The following is an 18,520-nucleotide window of genomic DNA, read 5'->3' as shown; positions in this document are numbered from 1 at the left end:
AACATTTATTGTCAAACAAAATGTTTATCACCAACAGCACATGGTAATCTGTAAATGTTTATACCTTTTTTCTTCTTCTTCAAGGTAGTCTGTAACCTCTCTAAAATACAACACTGACTAATAACCAAAATACAGATCCCTTTTTATATCTCACAAACCGAGTAACAGCCAATTTACTGTCAATAAATACTGTTAAATATAGCCAATTTAACAGCCGAGTAAGAGATCAATTTTGGAAGAGACTTTTCTTTAGCGTCAATTGCCACAGGGCACACACGGATGTGAGGACTGAGTCACAGCCACCCAACGGCACGAGACAAGGATTTCTAAGTGCTCATAATGAAAGACAGTTTCTGAACTTATGTATGATTACCAAAAGGATCTCACAAGAAACTTGGAAACTCTAAACTAGGTATATGTAGATGTGTGTGAAAAAAATTTCCTTTCAAATACAAGGATTCGTATTATACTCTCATCAGTGCTGTCCCTGTTATGTAACTTTTGCTTTCAAGATCTGTAATACAAAACCAATCCAAAGAGAACAGGGTTCCTGCCATCTGGTACCCTGGATCCAGAGTTTAAAACTGACTATGGATCCGAGAGTTGTTTCCACAGTTCCTAACTACTGTATTTCTAACTAATTCAGATGAAGCAGTTAAGACTTAACAATTCCTACCCAACCTATAATACTCAACTTTAGCATCTGGAGTCAGCCTTTGGGTATTTCATCACACATTGGTACAAGTCACAGGAGCTACTCAGAACCCAAATAAACCAAAATATTTAATGTGAATGAATGAGAAAACATTTATTTTCCTTTAAAATCTGATCAATACCACTTTAATGTAGAATATGTCATTTTCATTTACAGGCTAATTAAGAATATGAAACTCAACTAGATATATACAATTATCATAAATCACCTTAAATGTGAATCAATATATTTTTTGTTTTAAAATATGAAAACAACATAAGTCCCTTGCTGTAGGGACTATTCCAGCACCGTGGACAGGTTATTTATAATTGTTTAATTCTAATCAACAGACTTGTAAGCTCTTCATTTCTCTTAAATTTAATTTGACAATAATCCCTAACCCAAATATGTCACTTCCGCCATGTTCAGAACAGAGAACTAACTGCAGAAGACAATTTTGCACAATAAGTGTGAATATGTCTGCACACACACCTCTACTCAACACGTTTTCACTGTAATGGCTTGGCAACAAACAGCTTTCCCTCCATTTTTTGGCTTTGTTCATGAAGATTCAGTGTTATATGGGCATCTTTCCTATGAACATGAAATATAAAAACTACTTTTCATTTAGTGCTTTGGGAAAAGTTGGACTACCTAGTTCATCCCTAGAGAGACCACACATTCTCAAGTGGACTCCCGGCTGGGCTTGGGAGAGTACCGGGATGCTCTCTCTCTCAGAGCAGCGGCCTTCAAGCCACTCAGATGCGTGCTCATATGCTTCCAAACCAGAAAGCAGTGATGTCAAGGCTGACTTGCACAACCATAAACCACTCTTTCTCCATATACTCTGTACCCATCTCACACAATCCCTCATAGAATGCACATCCATTTCTAAAATTCTGCTTACACATTTGCTGTGAAGATCTTGAAAAAATTCAAAGAATTACAACTTATATCTCCTAGTGATTCAGTCATAGTGTATAAGGCATATAATCTCTGAAGAAGAAGGAAAACAGCCAAGGTCATTCCCAGGCAATGTTGAAAGGATATAGGAGCAACATGGTTTTAGGTCAAAGCAAAAATGTTTCAGATCTGTTCCCATGGATTTTTTTTTTCTTAAATAAATACACCGGCTACCACCTACTTTGAAGGTCTCAAGTCATGCACTGGGGTATGTGGTTGGGGGTCGGGGGAGGAACCATGAGGAAAAAACAATCTTTCTTCTAAGAGGCCTAGCCTTATCAGGAGCAAACAGTAATATGTAACATGTTTATTCATTTGTACAGTTAAAATACTAACCTTGTTTACAGGCAATGTTACACTACAAGGTATCTCAGCATCAGTAACAGTATACATATGAAGTGCACTTCTAGTTACCAGTTACCATGGTGATACTATGAAGAACGAAACCACCCATAGACCATAAATGAGCAACAGTTAAAAAGTAAATTTATAAATAGCAAAATCACAAAATAAAGTATATACATTTTATAGATTTAACTTTGAACAAATATATAATGCATCTGGGAAAAACAAGCATTCCAAGAAAGAAGATACTGATATTGTAAAAGCCCTATATATGTAGGCTTCTCCCACTTAAGATTCCCTTAGGTGTAAATCCTTTAAAATAGTGACTTAGCAAAAATCACACCTCTTTAAATACAGTATTTTGACTTGCCGGCAGGGTGCAGTTGTCTGTAGGTCAGGAAAGAAGGGCGTGGCACTCGCATAGTTCTGATACAGAGAACTAATACACTTACAGAGTTTGCACACGAGTATTGCTTTAGTCAAACATATACTGATATGAAAACCAATATGCTCACTGTACAAAAAGTGTTTACCTCATCTTGTCTACCTTGGCCATCTTGACTACCTTGGCCCCCTGGCTTTTTAAATGATTGGCAAGTCAGGTACTTAAAGCCAACTGCTGTTTGAACACAATGTACTTCATGACATAGTAATGTTCCTGACTATCACAAGACAAAGCTTGGGAACAACTCAAAAATGTATAAAACCGTCTTTTGTGGATTCCAGACAATGAACATTTGGGACTAAACACTAACAGTGTAATGCTCCAATACCATGCACATAGATCAACATAATTGAAAACAAGCATTTTTCTACTCGTCTGCGTCTCCTTTAAAAATCCAAAGTCAAATGCACAGTAACTTTTCCCAAACTATTTCTAGAGCAACATTGATTGACTGATACAGGATTGCCTAAAGAAAACCATTTTGTACTGCAGTTGAGTTAACTGGAGAGCGAACTCATCATAATGATTTAGATAGTAATTAATTTAGATATCAGGAATGTACAATACACTTTAAAAAAAAACTGAAACAATTTTTTCAGTTAAGCAAAAATGTCAACCTAGATTTTTTGCAATTCACTGAGTAAAGTTCTGTCATCTGAAATTCCACAGTTATCCTTAGGGAATATATGGTATCATTTACTCTGTTGTATTTAAAGGGTACTTAGAAAATTCCAGTTAGCACTGTCCTGTTAAACATGAAAAGGAGCCAAATGAAATAGCACCCACTTGGCCTGTAAGAATCTAGTAATACCCCTTTGGGAAACACATGCTTTGGTGCTTAGATTCCAGGAAAATCAAAATTGCCTTCCATGCAATAGCTAATTAAGGTATACCACAGAAAACAGGGGTTTATGCACTTAGAATTGTTCACATGAAGCCCTGAGGTTCCCGCCTTTCTCTAGGCAACACACAGCCTCCCTGATCTTGTGCAGTCTTTGTCACCATCTTCTCTAGTGCCCCACATTCCATGAGTCTGACAAGCAGCGTGTCTGGGTGGACTAGTAGGCCTTCTTCTGATGCAGGCTGTGCAGATGAGCTGCTCTCGCGGCAGGGCCGTCCACAGGGCTCTCACCCGACGCCCCCACATCTCCATTCTCATGTGTGTCTCTCACTGTCTTCTTGTTATACCCTGGGAGACAGGAACAAACAAACACCACATATTTCTGGCTGAAAATGTCTAAGGTTTACAACTTTACTAAGAAAAAATATTCAATGAAATTATTAACAGAGATATAGGGCAGACTAACTTTGCCTTGGTTAAATGAATAGTGCATATGGGAATTCTTTCATCTTATAGCAGACAGAAAACATCATATACATTTTTAAAGTATTAACTTTTGAAGCTACCTGAAAATTGTGAAATAAATCTATCCAGTTTTCTAAAAACTTAGGGTTGACATACAAAGTTATAAAAATCCAATTGTATTTATACAATTATCTACTGAAGTACAAATAATTTAACTTTAATATTTTGCTTCCACATTATTTAACTGAGTTCACTGAACTATATGCTAGATGACTGCTAAATAATCTACTGGCAAGATAATATTTAGCTAAACATTAAAATAAATTTTGGTTCACTTACCTAACATATAATGGGGTTTTAAGTAAATATGATTGATTGTAAAACCCATTAAGTAAGCTTAGAAAGATGTGTATTCAACAATAACCATCAGATGTATTTTAGCCATGCTTGGTAGTACATGCCTATCCTTTCAACACTTGTGAGGCTAAGGTAGGAAGATCCTGTGTTCAAGGACAGCATGGTCTACATAAAGAGTTCCTGGTCAGCCCAGGAGTCCTAGGAAGACCTCAAACCTACCAAAGGTAAATTTTCATGATCCGACTCACTTCATAGTGATATGCTGTATGGCATGCATTTTGGCTGAGTCATATTTCATGTTTTAAGTGTTTGCAATTTATACAGGTAAGAAAAGTTTTCTAATCAAGGCTATGAAATTACTGCTTTAAACTTATAATGTACTTATGGAGCTAGAAAAACTTTAATGAATGTCTAGTCAAGTACTGGTCTTATTGGAAAGACATGTAAACAGTTCTACTGCAACTTAAGCCTTATTGACCTATGACATGAACTTACTATGACATGAACTTACTATGAACTTATGGAATGTAAAAATGCTTAAAAAAACATGTGATTATTTATCTTTAGAAGGTATAAAAATAAGAACAACACTTTTCTGCTTCTGCTTCATCCAGTAAAAAAAAAAAAAAAGAAAATACATCTGATGATGATTGTTGAATACAAAATAAGGAACTTTTTGTTTGTTTTTTCCAGACAGGGTTTCTCTGTGTAGTCCTCGAACTCACTGTGTAGAACACTCTGGCCTTGAACACAGAGATCCATCCACCTGCCTCTGCCTCCTGAGTGCTAGGATTAAAGGTTTGTGTCTCACCTCCACCCCACCCTGCCACTCCACCATCATCTTAGAACAGGTTTTTTAATACCCATGTCAGTAAAATGACAGTGGGGCATGGAAGAGCAGCTCAACACTACAGAGTTCTGACAAAAATGTGATGTAATCCACGCCCATCCTCCCCCCATCTGAGACAGTCTCGCTGTGAAGTTCTGGCTGTCCTGGAACTCACTTTGTAGCACAGACTAGCCTCAAACTCAGTTTCAGCACTTCTAAGTGCTGCTTGCTATTTAGTTCTAAAAACATTTATAATAGATGTATTTTATTTATGTGTGTATGTATATACACATGTCTAAATGCCTGTGGAGACCAGAAGGCGGCACCAGATTCACCAGAGCTGAAGTTACGGTAGGTTGTGAGCTGCACAGTACGGGTGCTGGGAACTGAACTCTAGTCCTCCACGAGCGTGGCGAGTGCTTTTAACGTCTGAGCCGCCATCTCTTTGGCCCCAGTAACTGGCTTTACTGAAGGTAGCAGGATTTACATCTAGGTTTTTATTTACTGTCGTTACAAGTGTATGAAGAACCAACTTCACAGAAGTGTAGCTGGGGAGAGTCTGTTAACTGTTTTTTCAAATAATGGTCAATGTTCTTTAGGATTCCACCGACATCCAGCAATGTAGCACTTAAGGAATTATCAACACACAGTTCCATTAGCAATTTCTTACCCAACATGTACTGTGAAGGTAAGTACACACAACTTTGTGAAGTTACATACGATTCATATGAAAGCACTGGACTGCTAAGTAAGTAGCAATTCGAGAGCTGACATGTTTTACTGCATTATGTAAGAACTCTATCAACTCATGTGTCCATCCGGCTCCTCACAAGTTTACATCTGGGGACCAGTGAAGCCCATGGGATTGAAGTGATGTTCTACAGAACATCATTTTCACATAAGAGCCCATGCTTCTGGCAATAAATACTCTCAATTGTCTTCTTTGAAGTAACAGACTGTAAAATTTGAAACAGTGTTCACCTGTCAGTCATTCTTCCAAAAAGTCAGTAATCTAGCCAGGGGCAGTATTTGTTAAGACTAGCACCTTTGTGCCATGTGCTGGGTCAGTGACAGACGTACTTGTGTCTCATCAAGTGGAAGAGTAAATGCAATGTACACAATCAACTGGCATTGGGGCTGAGGCAAACAACACTGAGGGTGAAAGAGTGGGCTGGGCTTGTGATGCATGCCTGAGACGGCAGCACTGGGAGACTGACGTAGGAAGGCTTGTAAATTCAAAGCCGGCCCAGGCTATACAGTGAGATGCTGTCTCAAAAAGCAAACCAAAATAAGCAATGTACTCAAGAATTAACATTTAATAAAAAAAGCTTTATAGCTTTATCACCAAATACCAATTTTATCTAAAAATAGTTATTGTTTCATCACAGTATTACCAGGAAAAGCTCCTCAGTCCACATGCCTCTCAAAAGGTCCCAGTCACTCCCAGATACCTATGATAGCTTGGAAGACATTGCTCTACCCAAAGGAAGTGCTATCATATTTCTTTTATAAATACTAAATTAAACATCTCGAGGGTCTATATTGTGATTTGGTTAATTATCACAGACATCAATTTAACCACTAACCCCCAGTCCCTAAGCTCTAACCCCTCCTGCTACAGAGAAGAATCTGCATTAAGACACCTGTGCTCTAAAGGGATGCTGGGTTTTGTTTCAGAGTCTAGAAACTTTGAATTTTTCAAGCATCTTAGCCAATATGAACAAGAGAACATGTAAAGCAGTGGGGCATAGCAGAACTGCGAGACTGACTATTGATGCCTTTTGTTCTGTATCATTTAGCAGGTTACTGGAGAACATTGAGGCTTTTACATTAAAATATTACTAACAAGCCAGGTGGTGGCAGCACCCACGCACAACTTTAATCTCAGCACTTAGGTAGCAGAGGCAGACAAATCTCCAAGTTCAAGGCCAGCTTGGTCTGTCTCTAATAACCAAAAGAAAAAAAAGATGTTATTAATAACCAAAACATTCATAATAAAATTTGTAGTGATTTTTACCTTGTAACACTTTCATTTCGCCACTGCTGTCTTTGCAACTAGCACCAGAATTACCACCGCCTTCTAACTCGTCAAGATACAAACGATAGCGGTGTCCACTCTCGTCTTCGTACTCTACATTTTCATCGTCAGAATCCACTTCAGGAGCCACGTAGACTACTTCAAATTCAATCTCTCCTCTCTAAAACAGGGATGAACACAGAAAGTCAAGTCACTGTGATCATAACCACAACAGAATTCTCAGTCTCTAGGAACTGACAGCCAGAGGAGGAGAGGGCAGGAAGGAGAGTCTGGAGTCTCAAGAGGTGAAAGGGGGGAGGCCGTGGCAGCCAGAGCCCTCCAGGGGTCTTCTATACCAAGGAGTCCCTTCTACCGATCAAAGCTGTCACTGACTTCACACAAGGCCTGATAGGCCAGTCTGCCCTTGACTCCTCACACAGTTGAGGGTGAGCTTCAACTCCCGATCTCCCCGCCGCCGCCACTTCTCTTTTTTTTTTTTTTAAAGATTTATTTATTTTATGTATATGAGTACACTGTAGCTGTCTTCAGACACATCAGAAGAAGGCATCAGATCCCATCACAGATGGTTTTGAGCCACCATGCAGTTGCTGGGAATTGAACTCAGGACTTCTAGAAAAGCAGTCAGTGCTCTTAACCACTGAGCCATCTCGTCAGCCCCAGCCTCTACTTCTTATTCCTGGCCTGATCACAGTATTTTAAATAAATCGAAAATAAAAAGGATGCTTAACAATTAAATTTACGGACTCTTGGAACAGTGTTCAGTTTAAAGACATCTTGTACTTTACCAGCAATCTAGCAAACCCATTTAAACTGATATTAAATAAACTTGTATATATATTGTTCCCCACCTATTCAGTAGCCTAGGCTAACCTCTAGCTTGCCTGAACTAGATTCAAACTTGCAGTAATCCTCCTGCCTTAGTTTATCCAAACTGGGACTACAAGTGTGAATTAATTACAACCAGTTTCTTAGTAAGTCATAAACCTTTGTTTTTAAAAAAATTTCCTTTTACTGAGAAAGACAGCAGTGTTAATAAAGGTATTTATTTAGGAATAACAGTAATTACTATACTTATTGTAGAAAATTACAGCCTGTACTGACTCCGCAGAGCTTCTCATAAGTGAGAAGTCCTGGCGAGCAGTGCGGAGAACAGGCAGCTTTCCCTGGCGCCCACAAAGCAGAGGTGCTGCCGCGGCTGGACATTCTTTATCCCTTTGCCTACACTGGGCTGCATGGAAGATTCTTACTGTTGATAACAACTTAAAGCTCAAGTATGGAATTATAAACCATTTCAAGTTCTAAAAGAGTCTCCAAGTTGTAACTGTCATTTACTGAGACTACACTCACCACATCCTGGCCTTGTGTTTGTAACCCTGAAAAGTGTAGCCTGTCTTTCCTAGAAAGAGAGTCTGCTGGTTTTGACTGCTTCCCACTAAGTGTCTCTGGCGTCCTGCCCTCCGACGGCTGCTCTTGAGGACCAAGCCGTAGGCTCCGCTCATTCGCCACAGTCTACCTGCAGCTCTTCTACCACAGCTGCCATTCACTCAGGTCTGTTACCAGCACGGAGCCAAACCGAGCCTAGAAAACACTAACTTAAGAAACTACAGCGGCACTCTTAGATCCTTCTTATGAGATAATGAAATGACAGACACATCACAGCAATATAGGGCTTTAGAAAAAAGACTGCGGGGGGGGGGGGGGCGGGGGGAGGGGGGAAGTAGATTTCTTTTAGTCACAAAATATAACTGAAAGAATCCTTCAAATTCCTGTTGCCCAGTTTTCCTATTTAAAGTAACTGAGCTAGGCAGGAGAGAAGAGTCAGTGGTTAAGGGCACTTCTGTTCTTGCAGAGGACCCAGATTCGACTCCCAGCACCCAAATAATTAAAAATAAAAACCACTCGTGAAGGTAGACATGATGTAGTGGCCTTCAGTGAAGCTCTACAGTATGTCCAGCCCATGGCCCACATGCATGTGCCCATGCCTATCACCATAGCCCAACACAAAACCTAAGCTGACTTAAAACACTGCAAGACTGTTTTTGCAATTCATTCTCTCTCTCTCTTTTGGTAACTCCACTGTGTGGTTCTAAAGAATAAACTTTGTAGGTGACAATACTGGGTCATAGTATCACAGGTTGAAAATTCATACCAATACAAATTTCAGGCTTAATATACAAGACCTTTCTTAAAAACCAACCAACCAACCAACCAACCAACCAACCAACCAACCAACCAACCAACCCCATTATCAGTCAGTCCTCCTTTTCCCAAAGCTACTTAATTGATGCCATTGGGGTGGTTACTGCATTAAAGTATGTTGCTAGAGATTAGCTAAGATGATTGCACATTCACATTCATCTACCATCATTCTACACTGTACACTGTGCTGATGACCCAAACATCAACATGTTCCACCAGCACTGTTCTAATTCCCTCGATTCTATTCCCAGAGGAAAACAGAGGCTGTAAGGTCATGAGGTAACAAATCTGACTCTAATATTGGCTTCTTACTCTATAATTAATTTGCTATGCAACTGAGCACATCCTCTGTTCTCCAGGAATTGCAGTCTAACTACTTTAATATTTATTATCATTATCCTATATTTTGTATATGTGTTTTGCTTGCATGAACGTCTGTGCCCATGGAAGCAAAAGAGGGCTTAGGATCAATCCTGGAACTAGAATGACAAATGGCTATTGACCACCATGTGAGTGCTGGGAGTCGAATCTGGGTCCTCTGTAAGAGCAGCAAGTGCCCTTAACCACTGACCAGTCTCTCCAAAGTGGGCTGGAGGAATTCTAAGGATCCTTTCAGTTAATATTCTAATCAGTCTACTCCTACCAGTATTCTCTGACACCCTACACTGTCAGATGCATCTGTCATTCATGCTGCTGATCGTAAATACCTATCCTATTCTGAGCTACACACATTGCAGCTCCATTTCCACCACAGAGATAAGGAGACTGCTGCACAGAGGACTTACATAATTTGTTCAAAGCTAAGTAGCTATGGAAAGGAGTAAATATAACTTTTCAGCAAATATGATTAAATGACATCTATAAACTCCACAGAATAGAAATAAGTCCTATACCACTTTTTTTTTAAGATTGATTGATTGATTGATTGATTTATTATATCTAAGTACACTGTAGCTACCTTCAGACACTCCAGAGAGGGAGTCAGATCTCATTATGGATGGTTGTGAGCCACTATGTGGTTGCTGGGATTTGAACTCAGGACCTTCGGAAGAGCAGTCAATGCTCTTAACCGCTGAGCCATCTCTCCAGCCCTCTATACCAGTTTTAATGACATAGAGAGAACTCACCTGCTGGGAAAGTATGGTTACAGCTTCTTTATGCTTTGTGTCTCTTAGGTTGACTCCATTTACTGCCAGAATAGCATCTCCAACATGTAGCCCTCCACATCTATCCGCTGGCTGTCCCGGATGGATCTCAGAGATGAGAATGGGAACACCATGCTCCTTCCCACCCTGGCAACACAATATCAAAGGAAGTAAGTTACTTTATATCTTATACAATGATTGCGAATCATCTTAGATACAAGACATATTCTTAAAAACTCATTACAATAAACAGAGTCTCTGTAAGAATGGGGTGAAGTTTTACTCACTACTAAAGAGGCACCTCTGAGTACAATAACTAAGACCATTAGGCTTTCTGAAATCATTATAGACCCCAAAACTAAAAACAGCCTAAACAACTACCACAGCCTCATTTCTTAAACATTAAAAACAAATGCTATACTAGTGTTCTACAGTACTTTAAGCCGTCCGGTGGTCCCTTCCAAAGCACTGTTGTCAAATCCAAACAGTTACGTATTGTAGTGGTTTGAATGAGAATGGCCCCACAGGCTCATATATTGAATGCTCAGTCCCCAGGGAACAGAATGGTTTGACCCAATTAGAAGAACTTGCAGGTGTGGCCTTATCAGGATAAGTGTGCTACCAGAGGTGGGTTTTCTCTGTCTTGGCCTGCAGATCAGGAAACAGCTCTTGGCTAATGCTGTAGTGCCATGCATGTTGAGATAGTAGACTAAACCTTTGGAACTGTAAGCTGCAGTTAAATGTTTTTTCTAAGAGTTGCCTTGGTCATGGTGTCTCTTCAGAGCAACAGAAGAATGACTAAAATGTGTATAATAAGATCAGTTACTTTATGTATAACCAGGTTCCCCTTTTTATCTTTTTTTGGAGACAGGGTCTGTCTATATAGCTCTGACTCAGCATGTAGAGCAGTGGCCTTGAACTTACAGAGATCCACCTAGCTCTGCATCCCGAGTACTGGGATTAAAGTTGTGTGTCATCACATCCAGTTTTAACCAAGATAAGTTTGCAAGAGAAGTATCAATTTCCGAAATATAAAAATATATAATATTAAAATACATATATATAATATTGAAGAAATACAATAATTGGTAGCTGTCACTTTATATAGCTTATGTATGTTTTTCCTACTTTTTTTTTTACTTTATGTATATGTGTTTTGCCTGCATGTATGTCTTTGTATCATGTTCTTGTCTGCTCCCACTTGTACTGAAAATGTTAAACTATGCTTCTGAAAGGGACATTTAAATTATAGGAAGCTTTGTTTATGCACAAAAAGGTTTTATGCAAAAGTGCTACCACTTAGCTTTTCAAAATTCAGTTATTTTGAGCTACATCCAGAACATTTTCTTCCCCCAGATGATGCCCAACAAAGGACCCTGTTCCATCAGACAAGTGCCACAAGGAAACGGAAGCACTACTTCTTACTGTAATAGAAATGCCAAGGCCTTCATGATCTTCCTTGAGGAGGAGAACTTTTCTAATTGGACCAACTCCCTGGCTTTTCTTCAAAGAGTCTTGATCCTTATTGCAGGGAAAAAAAAAGAAAAGAAAAAAAAAGTATTATTTAAATAAATAAGCAAACAGAACTCATGTTACTAACTTGCCTTTAGAAATCATTATTAATCTCCTGGTATAGATATACACTACAGCAATTAAAAGATCAGATGAAAATGCTGATGTGGTCAAATTTATAGATTTTTTTTTTTTTTTTACCTTTTGTAAATGTGTGTGTGTGTGTGTGTGTTTTTAGATAATAAGATATTATAAAATTACTAGGAATCTATTAATAAAGTAACCATGTATCTTCACTAGAAAATATCTTTAGGGACTTTTATAAATGTTAAGTGATTTTTAGAACTGACAATTTTTTTATCAGTTTGAACATTAATTACTTTTTATTCCCTAGTGCTCTACAATCTACCTGCTAAATAAAGTACCTTAACCTATTAATTGTTCTTTCTTTGACCTTCCTCACTTTTTTTTTTTTTTTTTTTAGTTCAATCCTAAGATCGTTTGCATGCTAAGCAAACACTCTGCACTTTGTACCTAGCCTGAAATTTTCTTTATGGTCACTTGCAAAAATATTGCTGAATCCAATGAACACTTTTAAGTCACTTCCATAGCAGAACCCTGCAAAGGGTTGACGGTGCCAATCACCACCTTTGAAGACCACCCGGGTCCTCTGCTGTGCTTACCTGCTTTCCCAGGGGATCTAAGCGGACTGTGACAGGAGTCTGTCTGTGTGACGCCCTCTCCCTCCACACTGAGCTGCCCCTTGCCTCCTCCTCCTGGTTAGCTTGTGCCTCCTTCCATGATTTCAGTGACATCAAAGAATACAGCTTGCCTAATATTTCTGTAACTCAAGACTTCTTTCTTGAGAAAGAAGTCCCATTCATATACCCAACTGGATGAATTTCTTATGTCACACCCAAGCCTTAAACACCCCCTGTCTAGAACTGATGCCATCTTTCCTCCCACGGACCTTCATTTTCCTGTTCTTCCCTTATTAGTAGATCCAAGCACACTTAGACAGCCAAAGCAAAGCTTTGGTCTTCCTCCTCTTAACCATCAGCTGTGAAGAGCTTAGCTCAGTCACGCCCCCTCAATTGAATTTTTCCTGCCCTTCCTTTCTACCTTTCCAAAGTTACTTCCCAAGCTTTTCTCATCTTTTCCTTGGATCACCACTCTCTCTGACTGAGGTAGCCGGGCACAATACCACACTACTGTGTTCACTATTTTATTTAAATGGCTCATAACTACCAATTTAAGACTCCTATATTTAGGGCTGGAGAGATGGCTCAGAGGTTAAGAGCACTGACTGCTCTTCCAGAGGTCCTCAGTTCAATTCCCAGCAACCACATGGTGGCTCACAACCATCTGTAAAGGGATCTGATGCCCTCTTCTGATGTGTCTGAAGACAGCGACTGTGTACTCATATACCTAAAATGAATAAATAATTCTTTTTAAAAAAAGACTCCTATATTTAATGTAAACTAACTGATCTTCTGGGTTCTGGCTGACTATCACAAAGGTGTTTGAGTAAGCTTTGTCACTGATACGCTACCACAGCAACTACTGTGTCCCCCTCAGCCTGTTTCTCAGACATCCTAGACCTCGAAGCTAATATGAAGCGTTGGGCTCTAGAAGACAGTGGCATATCTATGCACTGTGACCCCGCCCCTCACTGTGTGCTATTATTCTTCTTATAATAACTTTTGTGGAGGCAACTGATTATTTTACTGTTCAAAGCTGTGGTGGTCTGAATGAGAATGGCTCATACATTCTGGTAGACTGTAAAGGGAGGACTAGGAGGCGTGGCCTTGCCTCTCTCTGCTTGCTCTCTGTGGATCAGCATGTAAGCTCTTAGCTACTGTTCCAGTACCATGCCTGCCTGCCAGCCCGCGTGCTCCCCATCGTGGTGCTCACAGACTAACCAACCCTCTAAAACTGTGAACAAGCCCCCAATCAAATACTTCCTTTTGTAAGTTGCCTTGAACATAGTGCTTCACCACAAAAACAGAACAATAGTGACTAACATAAAAGTACAACTGGTATTAAAATACATGACGCACCCGGGAAAAGTCTGCCTCATATAGTGAACTGCTAGGTTAGAGTCTATGTTACCTGAGTAGGAGTTCCCAGAGCTCCTTTACAGTGGTGACTAGGAAATGGACAACTGGATATAGACTTCAAATTCTATTCTAATTGAAGGCCAAATAAATGTAAATGTTATTTCAGAATCTGTGTTTGGAGGCAGGTGCCAAATATTCCCTTGAAAACTTCTACCAAATATAACTTATCACAGATAAGCATATAACAAATTTACACACGCTCAATCATGATACAGGAAAAATCTGAAATATGATCTAAAGTACAGCAATATGTGTTTGCTGGATAGGGCTGTTCAAAGAAACTCTACTCTTCCAAAGTCTGAAAAACAACCAAAATTCCTTTGGGTAACTGAACCTTTTAAGTATGTAATTACTATAATTAAGCCAAACTCCCTTTTCCCTCATTAAACACAAGTTTCAAACACTAATAAAAGGAAAGAGAGGACAGAGAAGGGAGATGAAGGCAGGAAGAGGCTGAGCGGGAGGGACTTACGTGGCCAGGGGGAGCCTGCATGGGCCGCTTCAGGTCGTTGCGCCCTCTGCAGGCTCTGATGACTGTTTTGTGGCGATGCAAATGTATTTCAGCTTCTAACTGGTTCCAGAGCTTATCATGAGCAGGTCCCTTCATATCCCGTCCCAGTAACTGTATTTGTTGGACCCTTCAAATGAACAAAAGAGAGTGGTTTAGATTAAGCTTATATATTTAAGATAACTCAAAAGAATTACTAACTTAAGTAGCTGTTGAATACAGTTTAATTGGTAACAAAACTAATACTTAGGTCTTTCTCAATGTCTCTCAGATTTGTACAGATAAAATGAAGGGGCAGATATCTTTTAAGGGGAAAAAAGCTAAACATTTTTTAAAAGAAATAAATGAGAACTCCTTTAATTATATATTTAAATATACCTAAAAAACATTTTTTGTGATAATGACAACATGTTTTATCTCTTATATAACTGAATCAGCGCACTATTAAATAGAAGCAGTGAGAGAACAATGACCATATTAAAAAAATGTCTTTTAATGATAATTTATTTTTATAAAATGATTAAGTAAAAAAAATCAGAAAATTTATCTTTCAAAATGATAAAAATTGTTTGCTTCAGGGCTGGAGAGATGACTCCGTGGTTAGGAGCACTCGAAGCTCTTGGGGAGGACCCAGGTTCAGCTCCCAGTACCCGCAGGATGACTCACAACCATCTGTAACTCTTGTTTCAGGGGATCTCACACCCCGACCTCCCAAGGCCAGAATACACAAGGTGCATAGACAAAACACTCACACATGTAAAATTTAAAATCTAAAAAATAATTAAGAAAAATGTTTGCTTCATCTCAATTTTTATCAGTATTAAAATGATATAAGATGATTTGACACTAGCACATCACCAAAGTTTGTGACCAACTCACCTAACAAGATTAAAGCCAGAAAATGGGACCAGAAAAGATCAAAGAATTCCTTATTGCTCACCCCACATGAGCATCACCTGTTGCAGAGTCAAGGCAGGAAATACCAAAAAAGCACTGCTCTGCAGAGTTTCAGGCATCTGGCTGTAAGTTATTAGCTAGTACATGTAGATAAAAAAAAATCTGTGCTAAACAACACTGCTGATATTAAGCCTGTTAATCTACAGCTATGCATAAAAATAAGGGTGAAGGCGCTTCAGTCATAACAGATGAGACGAGCAGAGCCATTTCTACACACCTGCCGGCCAGCTCCTTATCCAAGTACTTGGCAGCCAACCTCGCCCCATAAACTTCAGCCTGGAGAACAGCTATGTGCCTGCGAAGAGCCTCATTCTCCTTCCTTAGTAGCTTCACTTCAGCTTCAAGTCGAGCTTCTTTGACCTTTTCTGTTTTATTTGCTTCAAGTTCTCTTTCCTATTGTAATTTTAAGAACATAACTTTATGACAATGTCTGTATGATTCTATAGCCAGGAGACTCTGCTCCTTAAAAATACACATAAACTCAGCACATAATACAAACAATGAAAACATGGAAATAGGATTGGAACACAATGGATCTAGTTTTTTGTTTTATGTGTGTGTGTGTGTGTGTGTGAGTCTGAGGAAGTCAGAGAACAGACTGGGTCCCTGGGAGCTGCAGTTACAGGGGGCTGTGAGCAGGATGATGGGTATGCTGGGTCCTCGGAAGTACAAGTGCTCTTAATTGCTAAGTCATCTCTTTAAAGATAATTCTTTGATATATACATATAATATATCATATATATATTATATGTATATATCAGACTAGCCCTGAATCTATCTCTCATAGATATGCAATCCTGCCTTTACCTCTCATGTGCTAGGATTACAGATATAGAAAACATGCCCAGCTGGATTTCCTTCTTTGGACAGCTGCATGCCATGTTTACTAACACTGAGAGAAGAAGAACAACCTTCTTTAAGCAGGACACGGAGTCTACTTTCTAAAAGTGACTTTAGAAACTAGACTATATAAAAATAATAAGCCACACATGGCAGCTCATGACAGCAAGGCTAGCACTCAGGAGGCTGAAGGGGAAGGATGCTAACTAAGTTCTTAGTCACCCTGGCTACAGGTTAGCATTTACCCACTTGACCACCTCACTGTCCCATTAGAAGCTTTCAGAAACCACTGTACAGCCATGTGTGAAGAACCTGTAGTTATTATGTTAGAGCTTGATTTTAGGGGAGAACATCTTCTTGCTTTTGCCTCCTAAGAAGTAAAATAGTCACACATTCTCAGCTCTCATAGAAGGAGCCACCTTCAGCCTTCTCTGTGAATCTACAGGTATTAGAGGACATAATCTCAGGATCACCACCATGACATTTTTACTGTAAGTTCACAAGAATTAATGTTCAGTTTTCCCTGAGTTTATACACTGTGTTTATGCTTACAGACCATGTGTTCAGGATCCAAGAATAAAATGGGCAGCTTCAAATCAAAGCAAAGTATGAAATGGAAGGTACAAAGTCTTGCCCAAAGAAAGGCAAATTCCAAATCATATGCACACCATGTGTGGCCAAGCACACCTCTTCTGAGAGGTGAATAGAGACCTCACAGGTGTTAGTTCTGAATCAGAACCAACTTAACACATCACACTAGCATTTATCCAGATTAGGCTGCCCTTGCTGACTTACTGATCTACAGAAGTCCAGAGCTTAGGAAAATATGGTTATATTTTCACACACAATTTCACAGGTTCTAGTCATACTAGCAACTTTACTGAGCTTCATTCCCAGCCTGAAGACCGAGATTTCTTCGGTGAATAGGTATAGAAATATTACTATACTGGGCTAGCTAATGAAATCTCAGATGCTTACGAGGCCACCATTCCTTTTAATATGTCAGACTACTAAAGAATCTGACAGTCGCTGAAACTTACAACTAACATATGACACCAGCCAGCCATAGTGATGCACACACCTTACCCTAATACTTAGGGGGCAGACACAGGCAGATCTCTGTGAGTTCAAGGACAATCTGCCATGAAAAAAAAAAATGTTGGGCTGGAGAGATGGCTCAGAGGTTAAGAGTGCTGGCTGCTCTTCCAGAGGTGCCAAGTTCAATTCCAAGCACCCCACGTGGTGGCTCACAACTGTCTAAAATGAGATATGGTACCCTTTCTTCTGGTATGCAGACATACATGCACACAGAACACTGTATATACAATAAATCTTCAAGGGAAAAATATGCAAACAAGAATGGCACCTGAAGAGAATTACTTTAAGATTTAAAGATTATTTGTAAGTTTGTTTCCTGTTTAACCTTTTTGTATTAGGTAATAAGTTTTTTTTCAAGCCTTAGACTGATGTTTCTTCAGAAGTTCAAGTCCCAAGTCAACTGGAATTTGATTAGCTTGGGATAATGAGAGATATACTAAGAATTTATATATTGTTATTGTCTAAAATACTTTCTGATAAAACATTTAAAACCCAGTGTTTTGACATCTACACCACCATTTTCACACCTACCGGGAGGTCCTAACACATGCGATGGATGCATGCACACTCTCTTAATGGAAACAAGTTCCAACAGAAACTTGAAGGGCCAAAATCCAGGTTTGTTCACTACCTCCTCAATACCATCATGCAAGTATTTTTGCCTTAAAATAAGTGGGAGCAAATTACAGGTCCCAAAAGTTGTCAGAATTGATGGGCTCTGCAAACAATGGCTTGTAAGTAACAAATGAAAGGTAAGTCTTTAGGCACATGCAGTGAGAAAAGCACAACGGGTACCCCTTTTTCAGGTATCAGGACCCTGAAAACCGGCATTAACATCACTTCCAAACACCAAGTGTGACAACAGCTAATACATAAAACACCAGAGCATCTCAACAGGGCACATTAAAGCGAGAGAAATGACAGACTTACCAGATCCTCCACAGAGTGGACAGACTTCAGATACAAGAAAAAATTTTATAATTAGAAAATCATCAAACAAACAAATTATCTAGTGGTATTATTATTAAAAGGAAAATTCCCACATGTTGACAAGTAAAAACTCATTAGCACAAATAAGTTTGCAAATCTATAAACAATAGTTATATTACACTAAAAATTTTAAAGTTAAAATCAGTCAATAAAATTGGCCCAATATTTATTTCT

The 18,520-nt window shown here is 39.2% G+C and overlaps 1 protein-coding gene across 1 annotated transcript in view; it reads right to left on the bottom strand.

Moving 5' to 3' along the window:
* Positions 1-962: 962 nt before the first annotated feature.
* The window catches only part of Gopc (golgi associated PDZ and coiled-coil motif containing), a 42,881-nt gene continuing 25,323 nt past the window's right edge, over positions 963-18,520 (bottom strand). The window contains exons 3-8 of the mRNA XM_052163507.1: positions 15,636-15,811; positions 14,426-14,591; positions 11,747-11,842; positions 10,304-10,468; positions 6,957-7,137; positions 963-3,636 (exon numbers count right to left, since the gene is read on the bottom strand). Of these exons, the coding sequence (XP_052019467.1) occupies positions 3,506-3,636; positions 6,957-7,137; positions 10,304-10,468; positions 11,747-11,842; positions 14,426-14,591; positions 15,636-15,811 (915 nt within the window). The 3' untranslated portion in view covers positions 963-3,505. The remainder of the gene's footprint in view (positions 3,637-6,956; positions 7,138-10,303; positions 10,469-11,746; positions 11,843-14,425; positions 14,592-15,635; positions 15,812-18,520) is intronic.

This window comes from Apodemus sylvaticus, chromosome 19, assembly GCF_947179515.1.
Source record: "Apodemus sylvaticus chromosome 19, mApoSyl1.1, whole genome shotgun sequence".
NCBI lineage: Eukaryota > Metazoa > Chordata > Mammalia > Rodentia > Muridae > Apodemus > Apodemus sylvaticus.
Note: the sequence above shows the minus strand (reverse complement) of the source record. Positions and strands in the feature narration are given on the sequence as shown.